Source organism: Mya arenaria, chromosome 15, assembly GCF_026914265.1.
Source record: "Mya arenaria isolate MELC-2E11 chromosome 15, ASM2691426v1".
NCBI classification, from domain to species: Eukaryota; Metazoa; Mollusca; class Bivalvia; order Myida; family Myidae; genus Mya; species Mya arenaria.
This window is the reverse complement of record NC_069136.1, coordinates 19,814,940-19,836,144: the sequence shown is the minus strand read 5'-3', so window position 1 is coordinate 19,836,144 and position 21,205 is coordinate 19,814,940. Positions and strand designations below refer to the sequence as shown.

The following is a 21,205-nucleotide window of genomic DNA, read 5'->3' as shown; positions in this document are numbered from 1 at the left end:
TTTTCATTCAAACATCTTTTTTGTACATCAGCAATTAAAACAAAACGTAAATAAAAGTCAAGAAATATAAAAAGACCACTTACATTTGGTTGAATGAACGTTTCCAAACTGACAGTAGCTCGGATTGCTATTCTTTTATAGGCCTTATGTGGTTCCATCTGGTCCATGGCCCGGTCACTGTCACCTCAGGTAGGCTACATTGTCCGAATAAATAACAAAACTCACCAGCGGCCTTTGTAAATGCTAACAGTTCACTTTGTCTCTGTTTAATTACACATGTCACAGTGCCTACATTTGGAAAGTTGCGGATTCGTCATTAATAAATGTCTTGGATTAAGTCACCCTGAACATCAAACTTTTATTGAATATAACATGCATACACAGTTGGCAAACGCAGTGCATCAATAAAATGCAATAACTGATATAATACGAACAGTCGAAAACAAAAATTATTCAACGTCCAAAAACAATTACAATAGAAAAGATCAGAATCATACACACATACGCAGCATAAAGGTAGACGTCTGATCCAATTGACATTAATTTGAAGATATGTCAATAGATTTTTCAACATTAAACTGAATACAGTGTGGTGAAGTTAAAACTATATAGAGTCTTATCTCTTAAATGTGAATATAATGATAATGATTCATTGAGCAAATCCAATAATAGCTGAAATGCTATTTCTGGTGTATTTAGATCAGCAAACGTCACAGACACAGTCGGTATTTTAGACAAGGACAGACCTATGTTGTTGTAAGTATATGTTGTAAGTGTTGATAGTAGATATCTAAATTTATATAATGATGTATGTATGCTGAGAGGAAGGATGGGGCGGTAACACCCTTATAAGTATTACTGGTTGACTTATATAAACAATATGCACCGCCAATTTAATAATTGTTGAATTGTTTTAATGTTATTTACTGGAAAATGCAATTTTGTACCAATCAATTAGAGGGTCACTTCTCCGGAGGTTTTTATTTGACTCGGTCAAGCCTATCAAGCTTGTCACACACAGCAGTTGCAAAACACAGCGATATGCCTTTGGCAATACTAGAATGACATTGCCCCTATTCTCGCAGCAGATATCAAATGAACAGTATTAATTAAAGGTGGTTAACACATTGGTATTGCAGGGTTCGGAAAAAATAATACATTTAGTAGCAATAAAGTACGCGATGAGTTTTAAAAATGTTTTTTTATTTAACCATGAAGACATAAGTTTCAAATTGACATAAATGTACGTTCGGTGGACTTCTTATACGGGACTATACAAAACGTCACACTGACCTCCGTAGGACTCATTTTTTGTTAAAGAGTCACACGTTCCATTGATAAACATGAATTCTATTAAAAAAAACATTGTATTGGAATGCGTTCTAATTAAAGATCATTATGAACCAATAAATTAAACTTTATCGTTTTTTTTACCACGATGCACCATGACAAGATTTACAAGTGACATTCTATTTATGATACACAGCTCAAAGTCTTAAGTTGAACATAACTAGTTTCCAGACTCGAACAAACAGTGCCCCTGCAGTCTAACTGCCAATCCTCTCTTGCATAGTCAGCTGATATAGTACCTATACGCTCAATAATGTGCTTCATAAAAAAGTATTCTTGTATAAGTTTTGTTCCATATGAATGGTTTATGCAAGGTTGGTTTCATAAGCATTACTGTATAACAGTTTTAATTTATAACTATTGTTTCATAATAATTTCTCGAACATTCGAGTTATCTAGGAATGTTGACATATTTGTGCCTCGTGGTATACAACCTTCATGCTGCGACATGTGTTCTCTGAGTGACCCTTTATGGGCAAATAGGTGATATCCTGCTAATAAAAATAACAAATGAACCAATACTGGTTTTCATTAAATTTAATCATAATGAAATTCAAGCCATTACGCTATAGCAACATTTTTGTCTACCGAAAAACATTAAATGACGTGCATAATAGTATATTGGCCCTCTTTCATCAAAACAATTTTTATTAATCTAGCTTGAATACTACTACAAACTGTACTCTAACATACTGAACGTTTTGACAACTTTTTTTATTTTATTTTTATTTTTGGAATGAGCCAATTTTGTAGAAAAGCATGGAAGCAGTTACATGAGACTGTTGACAAAATATCAGATTGCATGATTTCATATAAATTTTAAAGTGAAAAAATGCATGTTTTATGCATTTTTCTTAACGCGTTAATAACGCTTTTAGCGCCCGGATAATTTTCGAACGGATTTTTTTTCTCTTCGATCTGATATTTTGTCAGCAGTCTATATCACTGGTTGTAAGATATTTACGCAAAAGTTGGGGCATTCCAAGACGAAAACAAGAGGCCCTATGCTCTACTGGCTGGGTTTGTGTGGTCAACATCGCTGTTTTCGAAAAGAACCAGCCTCTTATGGATATCAAATACTGTACAAGTTTCATCGAGATACAACCAAAACTGAAGACTGTATTAGCAAGTATTTTTACACATCAGCATTTTTTTATACTATCAAGGCCCATAATCTAATAATTTCAAGGCCCATAATCTAGGCATGCATGGGCAGATCTAGCTGGTTTTCGAAAGGAACCGAGCTCTAATAGATATCCAAATACTGTACAAGTTTCATCGACATACAATCAGAACTGAAGACTGTATCGTGTTAACAAGCAATTGTTTACACAATAACATTTTTTATACAACTAATGCCCACAATCTAGGCATGCATGGGCGGTTCTATGTAAATACTGTACAAGTTTCATCGAGATACAATCAAAAATGAAGGCTGTATCGTGTTAACAAGGAATTGTTTACAGACGCACGACCGCACGGACGCACGGATGCACATACTACGTACCTTTGGCCAGTAGAGCTAAAAATGCATAAAACATCAATTTTTGCACATACATGTAAATGTGAAAACCTGCGATCTGATTTTTTTTGTCAGCAGTCTTAGGGCAGCAGTTTTTAAGGCTAACTTGTGGGCGAGTGGAAGAAGAATCAGTAAAGTAATCAGTGGGTGGAAATGATAGACGAAAAAATACATAAACTCAGTTTATTCATATCACAAAATAAATACTGTACAACAAAGAATGAATGGAAATGTAAGATTATATAGTAAAATGTGTGTTCACAACCGCTAATCCCGAATGGTATATTTCTAAAAACAATCAAACTACAAGACAAGTTTAAAAAATTAATTAATAAGAGATGATTTGATTAATGCTGTCCATCTCCATAACAACAACTGTTTAAAATAAATTATAATTGAATATGTGATCAACATAAAGCTGTTTAAACATTGCATTTAAAGCTGCACTCTCAAAGATAGACCGTTTGACATTTTTTTTTTTTTTTTTTTTTTGTCTTGGATTGAGCCAAATTTTAAAGCAGCACTCTCACAGATGTACCGTTTTTTACAACTTTTTATTTTTTGTCTTGAAAAGAGCAGATTTTTGTGTAAATATCTGCAAACCAATGAAAATACATTGTTGACAAAAAATCAGATCAGAGATTTTCATATTTCCTTATTTCGAAAGTTAATGATTTATGGCTTAAACCGTTACTAACGGTTTAAGAAAAATGCATAATACATCAATTTTTTAACTAAAATGTAAAAATCTGTGATTTTTTTTTTGTCAGCAGTCTTATATAACTAGTTTCCATGCATTTTTGCAAAAATTGGCTCGTTCCAAGACAAAAAATAAAAAAGTTGTCAAAACATTCAATCTGTAAGAGTGCAACTTTAAGAAATTGTCTGAAAAAGCTGACTAAAGCTAAATCACAGTTTTTCATATTTTAGGTGGAAAATTGAGGTTTTACTTCTAAAAGCGTTATTAACACTGAACAAACATATCGGGTGTGTTTCTAACAATTGAGACTAGTTCTATAATGGGTTATCTTATCTTATTGAATTGAAGGCATTGATGCCTGAAAATCTGATTCTGAGACAAAAAATGTCAAAAATGTCAATCTGTGAGAGCGCAGCTTTAAGGTGCCAAACAGAATGACACTGTCATTGGAATGTATGTACATGTGTAGTTGATATGGAATGTAACAATACTATGAACATAACACATATGAATATTGATGATATATACTGGCAAAATACATTTTCAGTTTCATATTGGACATTTGAATTATGCTAAGTAGACATCTTTGATCAACAAATTGATAAGACAATCTTCTAACTAGTTTGAAATCAAACAAAGTTCTAAGACATGGCCATATCAGTGTTCCAGCTAGGCCTAAAATGCAGGGGGGGAGTGCCCTGCTGCCCCTTTCCAGCACCCTGCAGCCTTTTGGCTTTACGCCACTGTGCATGCGCCACTGTCCCCATTTGTTTAACAAGTCCTCTTTGATGATAATGAACTATATTTGATATTAATTGGACATATTGTCAAGTAAATTTTCAGAAATAAGTACACAAATAATAAATATACATAACTTTGACACTTATGTAAAAATAACCGTTGAGGCTTTCATATCAATTTATTAGTATTGACAGTAGTTACGACAAATAAATAATAAGAATTGAACTTGGCCATTACAAATGCCCCATAAAGGCTCATTCAATGTGTATCAAAAGTGCCCTTTTCAAATCCTGGCTGGAGCACTGGCATATTAAATAGCTGAAGGTGTATAGATTATTAAGCCCATTGTCTATGGCTGGTAAAACTTACCAATATCGAAACTGGTCAATCTTACATACATTTAAAGTAGTTATGCAATGTGTTTTACACCTTATTCAAACTCACAAGAATAATGTGTGTCCTTAATGGAATAAAAATATGGATGAAATGAGATTACATAACTGTAAAATACTGCACCAATATCACATAAAACACTATTATAACACATATTGCACTAACAAATATATAAAAACGCATATTAAATTGTATTCAATGATGTCCTAATCCGGTATCTGTTCGATACCAATACTATGAGAATACATCACATATTTTCTGTTTCGTTATGGCAATCAAAACGTAGAAAAATTAAAACATTCAACACACAAGAGGTCAATTATGTTCATTGTTTGATAACCTTACTAAAGCCATAGTTTGTCAACAAGTATGTCCCTTAACCTCCTCTTTGTCAGTATAATGTGGCTGATTAAATATGGGTGTTCTAAGAAGCAATGAATTAATTAATAACAAAAGTGAAGACATATATTTTTAACTTAAGAGCCGTGGAAAGATTTGCATAAGACTGTTTACCGTAACCTTGACCATCTGACCTTCAAGTTCATTGGGGTCATTGGCTGGTCAAGTGCAACCTACCACAAAAGTTTGATAATTTTATGTCAAACCATCTTGAGTAATTGAGCAGACAGTTGTAAATAAAAACTGTCGACAGTGGCCTTTGAACTTTTGACCCTAAAATCTATAGGGGTATTGCAGCCTACTACAGAAGTTTTAAGGTCCTAGGTTAAACCGTTCTTGAGTTATCGTGCAGATAAAATTTCATCAAACTGCTGACAGTGGCTTTTGATATTTTGACCCTATAATCGATAGGGGTATGGCAGCCTACTACAGAAGTTTGGTGGTCCGAGGGCTAACCGTTCTTGAGGTATTGCGAGGTAAGTTTTCATCAGGCTTTTAAACGTGACCTTTACCTTTGAACCCCAAAACAGAAAGTACTAACCTTAAATGTAAAATTACATGACAAATGGAACAATTTCTATATCATAATCAAACAACTAATGCTGAAAAATGAGTAAGCTTAACGTTTATAACATTTTAACAGAGCTAACTTTCCATTTCTAAAAATGTTAAAATCTATATTTGAATACTTTGAATATATTATGCAAGGTAAATATTAACGTTATTATACAGTTTTAACAAAACAACACATACATGTTAACAAATACATCAATATTTCAGATCTACAAGTAAACAATTTTCAATTTCGAAATGGAAAAAATATGAAAGTGGAAAGAAATGTGCATGCTATGTTCACTAAGTCTTATAACAATCCTCTATCTAAATGTAACAATAAAAACATATAAAATGGTAAAGAAATGTGCATGCTATGTAAACTTCCTCTTTCTCAATTTCAGAAAATATATAAAGCAGTAAAAAATGTGAATGTTACTTTAACTAAATACAATCCTATTTCTACATATCTTAATGAAATCATATAAAATGCTTAGGGCTATTTCAGTGAAACATAGAACCCATGGGGGGAAGGCAATTATTTTCCTAGAATGTACTTGGGTGTCGTGTTTTGCTAATTTGGACCACAAAAGAGTAGATTTGCTTCTGTAGGGAATGGCATAATTTAAAAGTGCCCCCCCCCCCCCGAAGGTTATGTTTAAATGGAATAGCCCTTAGAAAGTGTGCATACTACATTACTGTATGATAACTAATTAAAATCATCATTTCTAAATTTCTGAATAAAAAAATATAAAATGATAAATAAATGTGCAAGTTAAAATTGATAAAACCATAATGTTCTAGATATGTAAATGGAAAAAAATAGTCATGAAAAATGTGAATGTTGTGTTTCCTAATTAAATAATATTCTTTTTCTAAATTGCTCACTAGAAATATATGTAACCATAAAGAAATGAGTATGTTATGATAACTAATTAAACAAGAGGGCCATCAGATGGCCCTAGATTGCTCACCTGTAAAACAGTCTAAACTTTTGGGCGGGGATAAATTTGACACAAGGGTCAGGATTTGAAGAAATTTTTATAGAAGTCGTAACTATACGCAGACCTGTAAACCCCTTCCAAGACTTGTCAGTAGCCTGGCAGTGTTTTATTCCTAGTTTTAGAATATTGGGGCTGAAAATGTAACCTCTAGAATGTTAACATGGTTTTTCATATTTGGGCTCTGTGACTTAATTTTTTGAAAACCAGATGACTCATATTCAAACTTGAGCTAGAAATCATCGAAACAATTTTTCTTAGAAATTTCCAGGATATTTGGGATGAAAATGTTACCTCTAGAGTGTTAACAAGATGTTTCTATATTTGGGCTCTGTGACCTAGTTTTTGACCCCAGATGACCCATATTCAAACTTGACCTAGAAATCAACGAAACAACCTTTCTGACAAATTTAGACTGAAAAAGTAGCATCTAGAGTGTTAACAAGATTTTTCTATTTTTGGGTCATGTGACCTAGTTTTTCATCCCAGGTGGCCCATATTCGAAATCGTCCGAGTAATTACTGGGATTATTATACTGACTAAATTTCATGACAATTGAGGCAAAAATGTAACCACTAAAGTGTTCACCAATTAAGTGTGGATGGACGACAGACATTCATCGATTCCCAATAGCTCAACCTCAGTCTAAGACTAAGGTGGGCTAAAAAGCTGTTTACCGTTATCACCGTAACAAAACTGGAATTACAAAATGGTAAATAAATATGTGTATGTGTATTATATGATAACTAATTAAAAGCTGGTTACCAAAATTTTCATAAAAGAAACTAGAAAAATATGAAATGGTCAAGAAATGTGTTTTGTTATGATAACTAATCAAAAAAGTTGTTTTACTGTTATTACCATAAACAACTGGAAAAATATGAAATGATATAGAAATGAGTATGTTATAGCAACAAATTAAAGCTGTTTACCATTATAACCATATATTGACAACAAAAATATTAAATGTGTATGTTATAAAACCTACATATAATTTAAAAAGATGTTTACCATTTTTACCATAAAAAAGAACAGAAAAATATACTAGTTAAAAAAATGTCATGATAACTAATCAAAATTATCTCCAAAATTGTATACCATAGTTTTCATAAAAACCCATCCAAACACAAAATCATATATGTATGGTCTCAGCTTCAGACTCATAAGAGACCTGTGTATTAGAAAACAATCTGTAAGACTTATGTCTACCGCTCAGATAGCCCTTCTTTGAGGCCCAGCATATGAGCGCAATGGTTCCGCAGATCCCCAAGAAGGCCACAGTGGTTGGGATAATAATGATAATGGCGGTTCTGGTTCCAGCCTCCTCGCCAGTTATAACCTTTCCCAGGCCTGAAATCATAAAGATATCTAGATTACATTTGTGACACTATACGATTTTGAGCCAAAAGGATATTTGGGAGAATATGAGTTATACACAAATTGTTAAAGTAACTGTTTTATTCATTCTGATAGCAATTCATCCAAGGCTGAATCCAACTTTCGACCAATAACTCTGTGATGTCAAGAGACACCTTGAGATATGATACATGTATATCATATAATAGTTCAATTTAACCAAAGTGCCAACTTTCGACCAATAACTCTGTGATGTCAAGTGACAACTTGAGATATGATACATGTATATCATATAATAGTTCAATTTAACCAAAGTGCCAACTTTCGACCAATAACTCTGAGATGTCAAGTGACACCTTGAGACGTGATACATGTATATCATATAATAGTTCAATTTAACCATAAGGCAAACTTTCGACCAATAATTCTTTGATGTCAAGTAACACCTTGAGATATGATATATCATATTACAGTTCAATTCAACTGAGGCTGCCATCTTTTGGATATGATATATCATACTAGTTAATAGAGTGCTAGACAAAACCAAAAGATAATTTGGCATGGTATTCGCTTTCATCTTGATATTCATACTTTTGCAAATATAAGAAAGCTATAACACATAAAGTATTATATAATGTAATCCACAAAGGTTGTTAATATGTACTAAAATAAATAGATTGGTGTGACACATAAGCATATACACTTAGTACACTACATTTTTAGTGGTCAACAATTGTGTGAAATACCACAAAGCCGACCAGCCTCTGTTTATATACATACATGTATGTATATGATACAAGTTCACCTGATTATGATCAATAACTGCTGACTGCTAATCCAATGAAATCAATGTATTGACAAATTTGATATAGAGCCGTTTTATTGGACAACACACTACTCTTCTTTCCTTTAAAAGACATCATATACAATTGTATGGCAATTTAACAGATGTATATTATCTGATTTTTGAGGGCTAAAATGCATAAAAAAATCATTCTGAATCATTCATACTGTAAATACTTCTTGAAATACCCAAACAAAACCCAGGTAAGACTGTCTCGAACACATTAAATAAACAACAAAGCATAAAAGAGCCATCTACTGAAAAAAAACATGTTTTTCTTTTGTTCAAATACCACTAAATTAATGTATTTGAAATTCTATCACAAGATGAAATCGCAGGGTGAAGAGAAATGGATCTAAGTGATTTAAAACAATGAAACAAATAGAACCATTTCATTTTTATCATTCAAAATATAGTAATACATTTCATGTAACTTTAAAGGGACAAGACACCAGATGATACAATTGCAAAAAAAAGTAAATTGTCAAAAACTTACATTAAAATTGATACATTGAATCTTACTTCGTAATGTATCAAATCGCTTATGACACTTCAATTTTTATTGGTTTTTTATGCACTTATTTAATTCAAAATTTACTGGGTTTGTCTACCATGTAAATCCAAGTAAATTTAAAAATAGGGTCAGTATATTTATCTGTACTCTTAAACAGTTCTGATTTAAACTGGGAAACTATTTTGTGCTATTTCTAAACAGGGAAACTCAGATGAGACACCATCATGATTACTGCATAATGATTTTAATCATGTATAATGATGTATAATCAGCCTCCAACGAGTTAGTATTGACAATTATAGGCTTGTTTTGAGGAAATACTGTGTTTCCCTATTTTGGGACCATCTGGTGTCTATTCCCTTTAATAAGTACACAATTGGTAACCTTTGTTCATTTTTATCCATCCAAACGAACTATTTTCCGGCTTAGTCACATTTCCAGAGAAGAATACCCCACTGCCATAATCCACCATGAAGCCAGTAAACTCAAAGGGCATGTACAGGGGGAAATGTAGACTGGTCTTATACTTTCTGATAAGCTTGAATACAATCCCATTTCCTTCTCTTGATGTGCCTGCAAAAGAGTAATTATATTTGACATCATTATATAAAATAATTTAATTATACTTTTTTCATATGACTTATGACATAACATGTTAAATTAACAGCGTTAGAATTGTACATCCTATATAGCAATGCATTATGTAATCTAAAACAAAGAATTCATACCTTCAATATAAATATAATATCCCATTCAATGTCATTCGATACAAACTTTAATGAACTCAATTACCCTACAGCCATTTTTCCAAATGGTCTAAATCATTGTAAACAGATTTAATCTACATCCACAAGTATATGTACCAGCTAAGAAAAAAAAAGAAAAAAAGGTTCGCTTCTGTCCCCTGCATGTAAATCTGCCATGATTTTTCAAGCGTCAGAAATCAAATAAAATTTCTCAGGGTATGTATGCTGAACCAGCAAAAGTAGATTCATTTGAACAAAAGTAATGCGAAACATATTTACCATTCATTTCAAGGTAAGCACCATCTTCATCTTGAAACGACACAACTAAATAGTCTGGATCAGTGGGGCTCATGTACTGCACAAGGAATTTGAAGAAGTAAACCATCCCATCATAAATGTACTGTCCATCAAAGTGGTGCGCATGTAAGAAATAGTCCATCCATTTTCTACTGCGAACAATGGAAGCAAGAGTTGTGGTTGAATGCTGATCAGTAGTGGTGACTTTTTGGGTTGTGAAGTCTACCAGAGTGGTAGTGTTTGGTGCTTCTGAAGAAATAGATTGATTGTCTGTTTGGTTTGCATTGGAATCAGTGTTGGCTTTATCTATAACAGAGGGAGCTGTAGTTACAATTGGATCCGCATCCACATCATTGGTGCTATTGTTTGAATTGTCTGGTTCAGAATTAATGCTGTCAGGTGAACTTGTACTCAGTGTTTTGTCTGAATCTGTGTCATTGTTTTTGTCTGATAGAGGAGACAGATTGTCTTTGTTTGGTATCTTGGATGTACCATCAAGCTGAGGGACATCAGTTGATTGCTGGGTAGATTCTGTCACTGAAGTCTGATCCATAGATTCACCTGAACCAGTCACTGCAATAATAAACATAAATCAAATTAGAACTACCACAGAATTGATGAATACCCCAATTTTCCCCTGTGCACAGGCAGCGTGAAATGTTGTATGTATTTCTTAAGACATTGCAGTCAAGGATAACCTGTGAAATTGCAAGCACTCATCTCAACCGACAACAGGGCCCTTTGTTAAGTCTGAAGGGACAGCCCACGAGAGAGAGAGAGAGAGAGGAGACAGTGTTGGGATACAAGGAAGTCTGGGTGTGATACCATGGCTCTTGTTGAAGAGACTCCTTGGTTCTTTTAAGTGCATGGTGTAAAGCACAGATACACGGGGTACAACTCTCCTGAATTATTAAACCTCTTTTCTAAGCACTTCTCTTTAAATACCCAGTGCCTGAGGCAAGGGAGCTTGTTCCAACTTTTAATGTCTTTCAGTATGACACGGCCATGAGGGATTGAACCCTCAACCTTCCACTCTGCATGCAGATGGCTTTACCACTAGGTCAGGTTGTGTTTTAAACATAAGAAAGTTCACTATAAACCGCATCATGATTTTGCCATTGTTTTGTCGCTTGAAGATTTTTGAGTCCATTTCTTACAAATAAGGGCCATACCCTTTTCATGACAAACCCACAAATCGCAGGTGCAAAATTTCCCATGTTGATAAACATTCCTATGAAGTTCAGGGGCCGTATTAATAAAGCATCTTAAGTCATTACCTAACTTAAGTTGATTTCTTAAATTTTTCATGGTCAAAATAAAAGAAATGTATAAGTGTTTTTAACATTTTAGAATGTTTTTTTAAAGATAAATGAAAATAATGTATTTTGGAAATTCTTTATTTTTTATTTCATATTACTAAAGAGATACTAAAATTAGGAAAGTGACTAAGTTTAAAAAGTGACTTAAGTTTAAAGGAAATGACTTAAAAAGTTTTATGAATACTGCCCAATTAAGGAGAGGAACTGCTTTTACTTTTGTTTTGAAGATACATGTACATCACACAAGATTTTGCAAAAACTCCTATAATACAACTGTAGCTTACATGTACATGTATATATGTATATTATTATTATGATTCTGCCTAAATGTCCTATGGGAGACAAGACAACTGTCCGGAAATTCATCAAATAGGTTATGTTAATGTTTTTCTTATACAAACAAATAAAATCTAAAATTAAATTTTAACCATTTTAATAATACAGCCTCATTGTCATCAGAAAAAATTCTTACCAATCAATGTGTAGAAGATCATCAAGTGCTTTATATAAACAAACAAATGAAGAATAAACTTTAAATGGAAACATTCCAATTGTTTCACTTCATTATCATCAGAAAAAGTTCTTACCAATAAGTATGTAGAAGAATATCTTCAAACACAAGTCCATATTGCCCAAGCATAATAGCATTCTTTTTGAGACTGCAATTCAACGAATGGAAACTCCTTGAAAATTTGTTCTTGTCCAAATCATACTGATCTCCACTGCTGAAATACAATATTCATTTAGTATGTTAATTTGCAATTTGTTTCGGAGTTCTTAAAGCTGCACTCTCACAAATTGACAGTTATAACCTTTTTTATTTTGTTGTCTCAGAATCAGCTGATTTTGGTACCAATGCCTTCAATTCAGTCATATAAGATAACTCACAATAGAACAGATATCAATTGTTTGGTAAACTGCCGAATATTTCATTTTTTTAAAGCGCTTAAGTAACGCTAAATTAGCAATAAAACATATTTTTTTAATGTTATTATGCTTTTTGTGATCAACAGATTGAACAGTCTTACATCACTGGTTTACAGATATTTGTGCAAAAATTGGCTCATTCAAAGACAAAAAATCAAAAACAAATCAGTGAGAGTGCAGCTTTAAGAAGGAATCAACTTATCCTCTTAACAGAAACCATTTTAGACAAAATCAATTTGAGCAAACATGTATAAATGACACTCAGACAGCTGTACTGGGAATAGGTCTGGTATCAGTAAAATTTGGAAATAGAGATCAATATAAATTGGGATAAAATAAGGACAGTAAAAAGAATCCTTTACAAACTTACAAAATTCACATATTCACAGTATAAAATGCATCCTGCTGGTGTTAAATAGACATTTGTACAAATGATAACCGATGAAGCTATATAAATATACAAGTATACTAAGTAAGTATTTAACTTCAGAGATGTTTAGAAGATCAAATCAATATGTAATAAGCTGAAAGTTTGGATTTTTTCTTGAAAACTGGGGAAAATTACTTTTTCTGGCAAAATACTGCACAGTGAATCTTGCCCAATCAGGCAATATTGCCCAAAGCCAGCAATTGTTGCACGATAGAACAATATTAAGAACAGATAAATTGCACTTTAAGCCATGTGTTTACCCAAAAGCAACAAACTGCAGTTTTGGCACACCAACAATGAATATTGAAACATAATATTAACAAGAGATGTTTGTCAAACCTTATGCCCCTCTGAGCGCCATGTTGTCAGGAATATTTGGACAATTGAATGAAATATGCATGGACTGAAATGACAGCTGATTTGTCATAGACAGTGGATGCCTTTGAGGCAGTTTTAAGATTATGACCATTCAAATTGTGAGGATAGTAAATGCAGTTTTTAATCATGTTTCCATGATGATTGATATTTGCAGATAAACATGTGTCCTCTTAACAGCATGGAATACAGTAAGTAAATATGACATAAATTTTAATGACCAATATAAGTTGTGACATTGACCTTTGTTTCTATGACCTCAAAATCCGTAAGAGTCATCTAGTGGCCACCCCCATCCACAATGTCAAGTTTGAGGGCCATGAGTGCAAGCATTGTCAAGTTGTAACACTGTTACCTTGACTTTTGAACTGATGACCCCTTAAATCAATAGCGTCATCTACTGGTCAGGCCCAGCCCCCATCTAAAGTCTGATGACCATAGGTCCAGGCATTGATGAGATACAACTCTGAAAAGCTTTGTCAACCTTTTCATGTTAAAGGTCACTGTGACCTTGAACTTTGACCAATGACCCCTAAATCAATAGGGGTCATCTACTGGTAAGGCCCAACCTTCATGTAAAGTTTGATAACCATAGGGCCAGGTATTGTCTAGTTTGCATCCAAGATCACTGTGATCTTGACCTGATGACCTCTCAAATCAATAGGGGTCATCTACTGGTCAGGACTGATCTCCAAGTTCACTGTGACCTTATACTGTACTTTGACCCGATGACCCCTAAAAGCAATAGGGGTTATCTACTGGTCAGGCCCAACCTTCATGTCAAGTTTGATGACCATACATGTAGGTCCAGGAAATTTTGTGTTATCACTTGGACAAGCTTTGGTCTACCAACCAACCGACAGACATGTGCAAAGCAATATACCTATCTTTTCGAAGGCTTGCAAAATAAATTCCTATTAATTAATAAATGTTGACATCAGGTTTGAATCATTTTGCATCTTTTAACAACAACTTGTCTATTCCTCCCAGCTTTTGTGAATCTGGGTTTCCGCTGGTGATCACCTTTGTCACAATTTGCAACAAAATTGCAAAATTTTCAACAATTTTTCACATTTTTTTTATAAAACATTTTGTTAAAATGACATAAGTAGCACACTAAAAAATAGCGCATGATAATCAATTCATATGTGGCAGAAATCGAGCATGCCATTCTTGTCACATGTAATCTGTATGTAGACTGAAAGGTTCCTGTAACTGTTCATTTGAGTGAATGAAGTGCATTTTGGTTTTGAGTTGCATTGTAGAATGTTTCCTCACTTTCACCATTAGGCCTTTCAAGATTTTTTACCATTCTAAAAATGCAATAATTTATAGCTTATGCATGGTAGATTATTTTTTACTTGTGTTACGAAATAAATTCCCATTTTGTGTAAGGTTGTTTTTCTAATTTAGACAGAAAATGCCCTGGCTGTGTTTATTATTTTTTATGTAGCCCAAATTTGACCAACGTGTCTGAATGAGTTCAATTTTGTTACAAACCAAAACAATGGACTTGTCATGTCAAAAGTTGAATTGAGCCTCAGCCTCATTTAATTCCAGTGACCTTACCATTTATTGAAAGCACAACTTTCAAACTACAGAAAATTGTCTGTGATAAAACAGCAAACATTATATCAGTTCAAATCTGCCATCTTGAATGCAAAAATTTGGGATAGAAATGGCTTTTTAACCCAGAACTAGAAATGTGTCCATAGGACACGGATGCCCCCACTTTGATTTTTTGTCACAGAAAATAAGCCATAATGATTATTCAGGATAATCTGCACATATAGGATAAGTTGAGTTGAGTTGGGTTTTACGGCATCGCAAGACTGTATAGGTTATATGGCGCCATTCAGACAGGAAAAAACTTGTTGGATCCACATCTCATTTACATCGAGATGATATTTTTTAAGTATTGTTGGGAAATAAAGGACCCTAACTCCTAAATGATTAAAGCGATTTCCATGGCTATCGAACTTGATCAAGATATTATGGTCACAATCATGTATGTAAAGTTTGGTGAGGATTGGACACATACTTTTCAAGAATTAGATTGGAAACATATATTTTTGAAGTATTTTTGGCAAAAAAGGGCCGTAACTCCTAAATGACTAAAGCGATTTCCATGACTATCGAACTTGATCAAGATATTATGGTCACAAACATGTGTTTAAAGTTTGGTGAGGATTGGACAAACGGTTTTCAAGAATTAGATCGGAAACATATTTTTGAAGTATTTTTGGCAAAAAAGGGCCGTAACTCCTAAATGACTAAAGCGATTTCCATGACTATCGAACTTGATCAAGATATTATGGTCACAAACATGTGTTTAAAGTTTGGTGAGGATTGGACAAACGGTTTTCAAGAATTAGATCGGAAACATATTTTTGAAGTATTTTTGGCAAAAAAGGGCCGTAACTCCTAAATGACTAAAGCGATTTCCATGACTATCGAACTTGATCAAGATATTATGGTCACAAACATGTGTTTAAAGTTTGGTGAGGATTGGACAAACGGTTTTCAAGAATTAGATCGGAAACAATCTTCGGGACGTACGTACGTACAGACAGACAGACAGACAGACGTACGTACGTACGTACGTACGGACAAGGGCAACCCTATATGCCGCCACTTTGTGGGGGCATAAAAAACATCAGGATAAAAGTGCTCAACTAAATCAATATATAACTACATGTAACTATGAAACCTTAAAGTTGCACTCTTACTCCCAAATAAGCAGTACCATAATTAATACATGTACAATTGTTTTAATTTTCCAAAACGGATAAATAAGTATCAGTAAGGATGATTCTTATGAAATATACCATGTTTAATTTGAAAGGTGCAGAAAACACAGTATTTCTACCATCTGAAACAATTGTTGATAAGCTTAAATATTTTAGCACCCACCAGTATTTTAATATATGTGCGTTTTCAGCGGTTACACGGTTGCAGTATTGTTATTGATAATTAATGCCTTCTATATTTGCATTATTTAGTAAGATGTTAAAGGTTTTTCACTCAAAATTTATGTTTGTTATATTAATTCTAAATATGAGTATCACTTTAATAGAACCTGACAATATGTGTGTATAATCTGAGAGATATGACAAATTGACCTACATTTACATATTAGTGTTTTGTTTTCTTTTGCCTGCCTTAATACTATTACTTCCCTTAAATTGTTAGGTTAAAAAAGCTTTTAAAGCTGCACTCTCACAGATATACCATTTTTACAACTTTTTTATTTTTTGTCTTGGAAAGAGCAAATTTTTGCGTAAATATCTGCAAACCAACGATAAAGGATTGCTTACAAAAAATCAGATCGTAGATTTTCATATTTCTGTTCGAAAATTAATTTTTTATGGCGTTACTAAAGGTTTAAGCAAAATGCACAAAACATCAATTTTTGAACTTAAATATAAAAATCTGCGAACTGATTTTTTATCAGCAGTCCTATATAACTGGTTTCCATGGATTTTCGCAAAAATTGGCTCGTTCCAAGAAAAAAAATGCCAAAACGTTCAATCTGTGAGAGTGCAGCTTTTAAGTTGAATTTTAGTATATGAATGTTTAATTGCAGGATTTAACTTTAAAGATCACTAGCAGATCCAGGTGCACTGTGCAGCGTCCCCCATTAAATTGTCCACTTTTTTATTTTACTATAGGAGAAAAAAAAAGTAATAATATACAGTCATCGAAATTTGGCTTTTGGAATATCAAGCCCGAATTCTTATACTATTGCTTGGCTTCAATTTTTTTAACAGGCCCTGTTATATAAAATAGAATTTGAGCAAGCCCGGATGACTTTTTAACAGTGCAGGGCATGCAGGCTTGTGTTAATTTGGACCACTGATTATATGCCCAAAATGCACCATTTTCAACTAGAAATTTTCTTAAAGGATTACCTCTAAACCTTCCTGCTAACACTTTTAATCAAATAAATTTTGGTTCTGGGGGAAGGGCGCAAGTCAAAAGGTTTTTCTTAATTATGCCCTACCCCCTCCACAGTTAAATCCTGCATCTGCCCCTGAAGATGTCAGATATTTTATGATGTCAGATATTAAATGATAAAGCATTTGCATATAAATCACAGATCAATTTCTTTATCTCGTTCTAATTCTATAAGAAATGGTACAGAGTTTAAGTCATGTTCAGATTGTTAACTCGTGCTGGCACAAAGCTAGCCCATATAAACAGCCATTTCAGAGTCTTTGACGCTTTTTGATTTGGCGCCTCTATGCATCAATATTCCACTTGTTGTTTTCCTAGCCAAGACTGACAGATCCCAGCACTAAGTGTATCGAGTGGTTAGATAACGCGCACCTGCTACATAGTTCCAAAATGGCGATGCTTTTTTCTGACAGAAGCCGATGTGAATAAGTGTTTCATGAAACAGTGTGTAATAAGACAAAGGTATTGGCTTAAAATAATTTATGTGTAACTTTTGTGGGTTTTTTTTACAATGCAGGCAGGGTTCGAATTTAGACTCGCATACTCGCAAAATGCGAGCGACATTTGCAAATTGCGAGTGACTTTTATTCAAGCTCGCAAAATTCTGCGAGTGGCTTTTTCTAGACCACAAAATGTTAAAAGGAAAGTAGAATAAATATGAACTTAATCCGCTGCGTAGTCGAGTGTAAACACCCTATAAGTGGCATGTTTACACTACCAGTATAAAAAAGACAGTACAGAGTCACGCTCTAGTAAGTTTTAAAAAATAGAACAAATACGGACAAGGCCGAGTTTTATCTCGAATCTTTCCGAGGCGTGTATAATACAAAGTGAATACAAATGACGTAATCACCTAGCTTAATCATTGGCTAAATTTAGCGCGTTCGCGCACTATATGTAAACCCCATCAACCTTTGATATATTTCCGCCCAACTGCCAAAGTTAATAGACTTCGTCAATCGATATATTTCATGGTCCAGAGCATCCTCGCTATATTAATTTTTTTGTTTTTTTTCATTTTTTTTAATTTATAATAATATTACTTTTAATACTTATAGACTTAATGAAATCTGTACAAAGTGAATAATGTCAAATTATTGGACAGCTTTGTAATAAAAAAGTGGCTAGCATCTGATGAGTCTTTCCGTACTCCCGAAAAAGAATAAGCCATCAACAAGTTCTAGTAGTTGAGTTACTCAAGATTGATACGTTTTAATATTTATAATATGTCTTAGGTGTAAATTTCTACTTAAATCAGACAATATTATAAGGGAATAAAGCAAATAATAAAATTGCAAGTTGATTTTTCATTTTGCGAGTTGCCTCAAAAAAGCACTCGCAAAATTTTGCGAGTGCTCCTCAAAGTTAAATTCGAACCCTGGCAGTGTTAAATTTTGTGAAGTTACAGTCGAAGAATATATTTTACATTGGTATAAATCAGTTGACTTTTGGCCCTAAGGGAAAAAAATGAATATCCAAATGTTAAAGGTAAAACGTGCATTATTGTACAAGGCTGCCGAGGCTGAATCATGAATGTTTGTATTGGGTCCACCATGCAAGTCAAATAGCCATTCGATGAGTTAAACTTAAATTGAGCTTGGTAAATCATGTTATTTATCAATACTTTTTATATCCATATCAGTCTTGTAAGCATCTAATTTAAAAAGCTAATTTAATAAGACTCTTTTTTAATAACCCAGTAAATACACTCAATACATTGATAACCTTAAATAACAACAACATATCGAAGTAATATATTTCAAGTGAAACTAAATCAAATCATTATAAATACATCTTTTATTTCTGAACGACTATCAATAATCAAACAATCTGGAAATTCGTATAATTATATGCAGCTCGCGAAATTATGTGATAATTTGATTCATGTTTTGTTCTGGTAACCAAAACCTGCATCTTAAATCTCGAACATAACTTATAAATAGTTTTCAAAGCATCTGAAGTATTTTATATCTAAAATCGTGCATACCTTCCGCAAAGGCTTGCTTTTACTTTTGATGTCGCTGATTTTTTATTATTGTTTACAAAATTATATTTGTTTGTAAAAGTAGCAAAATGGTTACATACCACCTGGGTGAAATCCTAGTCTCATACACAGTGATATCCCCTTACAGGCTTAACATACTTTCATTAAATGGTTTATAAAATTCTAATTTTTCATTAATTTTCATTTTGCTTTCTTCATGACATTTCTGGATAATGCCTTAACTGATGTTGGAAAATCACCTTTTTAAATACAAACTTAATAAACATTATTTAAATTAAAATGGCATCTTCCACAACATCTTATATACGCCTTATCCAGGGGCAGTACCAGCATATGAGGCGTAACTTAGGGGTGTTAGCTTGAAATTCATTCCTCTCCCTTAGAACCGAAAGTATATTTTGCAGTAGTGGGGTGAAATACTCCTCAAGAAAGTTTAAACAATATCTACTCCGAAATGGTACATAGTTTATGCTATATAGATATACTTTCGGTTCTGAGGTAGGGGCGCACGTCAAAATGTTGTGCCCCTCTAACGTAGATTCCTGGAGCCGCCCCTGTATACACGGTATACACTTCTCATGGGTTGAACCTGAACTGAGTATATCATTTTCGAAGGGAGCAACTGGCACTGGCAAGTTTTACGTCCTTTGGTTTGTCGCGTACGTGGTTTGAACCGACCTTTCGCCCGAAGGGAACACTCTACCACTGAGCTATCGAGAAATTCGTAAAATTTTAAAAACAGTATTCATTCGAGTATCTAACCCAGTCTTTTGAATTGCTTAGTTATAACTGATTGTCATTGAAGTGTATTATTGCATATATAATTAAGTAAAGTTCCCAAGGGTCAAATACTTAAGTTTAAATGCTAAATTGAAATTACTATATATACGTGATCTACATGTACTTGCAGCGTAGTTAAACGTAAAGATTTCTGACATTGTAAACCGCCAAGGATGTTTTGGATGAAAAATGGCCGAGGTGCTCCGATTGGATTTCGTACGGTCTCTTAATACTGTCTTACGCACGTTTTCAATCTTATAGTTAGCATAACATTGTAATGCACCAGTCAATTGTAACCACGCCCTCAGGAGGTATACGGGGATAGCCGGGGAAATGGACCGTGTTTTTACCTTCCAGGTGGCCCCGCAGTGCCAGGTGAATGCGGTAGCTTTGTCTTCGCGCCAAAAATTGCGGGGAATGAGCCTTATCTAGGATCCCTGGGGTGCGGAGGCATTTGATGGGGAATTTACCAGCAGTTCGTCCTCGTAGGGCGTGGATTTTACCCGGGCTTGGCTTGACCGAAAGTCAAAGTCCCCACTATGCCCCGGACCTGGGGGAGGGGGCGTGGTTACAATTAACTTGTGCATAAATGGAATCTCATTTATAGTCAGGTGCAGTTAATTGTAACACAGCTTGATATGTTAGACTTCCTTTAGTTCCTATCAGAGTTTGTTCATGTGTATTATTTGATTGGTTGATAGTTATCAGTGGATAAATATTCACATGTGTAAACATTTCGACTAACCCTCTTAAATATGGTACAGCATGCCTTATAATTATTGTAATGAAATGAATACAGCTTCATGTCATGTGAACTTGCACTCACTTATTGTCATGGAAATGAGTCATGCCCTTTATATAAAGATACACGTCATGCAATTTATGCTAGGGTTTGATTGTTAAATGCTTAATGTTTGTATCTATCACAGACTACGAGTTGGATAAGATTTAAGTTTATCGGGATTAATTAAGTTCCGTTTAGGTTTTGCTTATTTTC

The 21,205-nt window shown here is 33.8% G+C and overlaps 1 protein-coding gene across 2 annotated transcripts; it reads right to left on the bottom strand.

The window, feature by feature from the left end:
• Positions 1 to 3,047: 3,047 nt before the first annotated feature.
• On the bottom strand, positions 3,048 to 19,471 carry LOC128220678 (uncharacterized). 2 transcript variants are annotated; one of them, XM_052929170.1, is made up of 5 exons: positions 19,411 to 19,471; positions 12,322 to 12,459; positions 10,398 to 10,988; positions 9,757 to 9,945; positions 3,048 to 8,008 (listed from the first exon to the last, which is right to left on the bottom strand). In XM_052929170.1, exons 2-5 carry the CDS (start codon positions 12,380 to 12,382, stop codon positions 7,791 to 7,793), a joined length of 1,059 nt encoding a protein of 352 aa, XP_052785130.1. In that variant the 5' UTR covers positions 12,383 to 12,459; positions 19,411 to 19,471; the 3' UTR covers positions 3,048 to 7,790. The 2 variants fall into 2 exon arrangements, with proteins under 2 accessions (XP_052785130.1, XP_052785129.1); XM_052929169.1 differs by having other exon boundaries at positions 12,322 to 12,456; positions 19,411 to 19,461.
• Positions 19,472 to 21,205: the final 1,734 nt, after the last annotated feature.

Coding starts and splice junctions, on each gene's coding strand:
- LOC128220678 (XM_052929170.1), bottom strand. CDS start 12,382: ATGCTATTATGCTTGGGCAATATGGACTTGTGTTTGAAGATATTCTTC. Junction 10,989..12,321: donor ATTCTTCTACATACTTATTG/GTAAGAACTTTT, acceptor TTATTATTGCAG/TGACTGGTTCAGGTGAATCT. Junction 9,946..10,397: donor TGCTTACCTTGAAATGAATG/GTAAATATGTTT, acceptor ACTCTTTTGCAG/GCACATCAAGAGAAGGAAAT.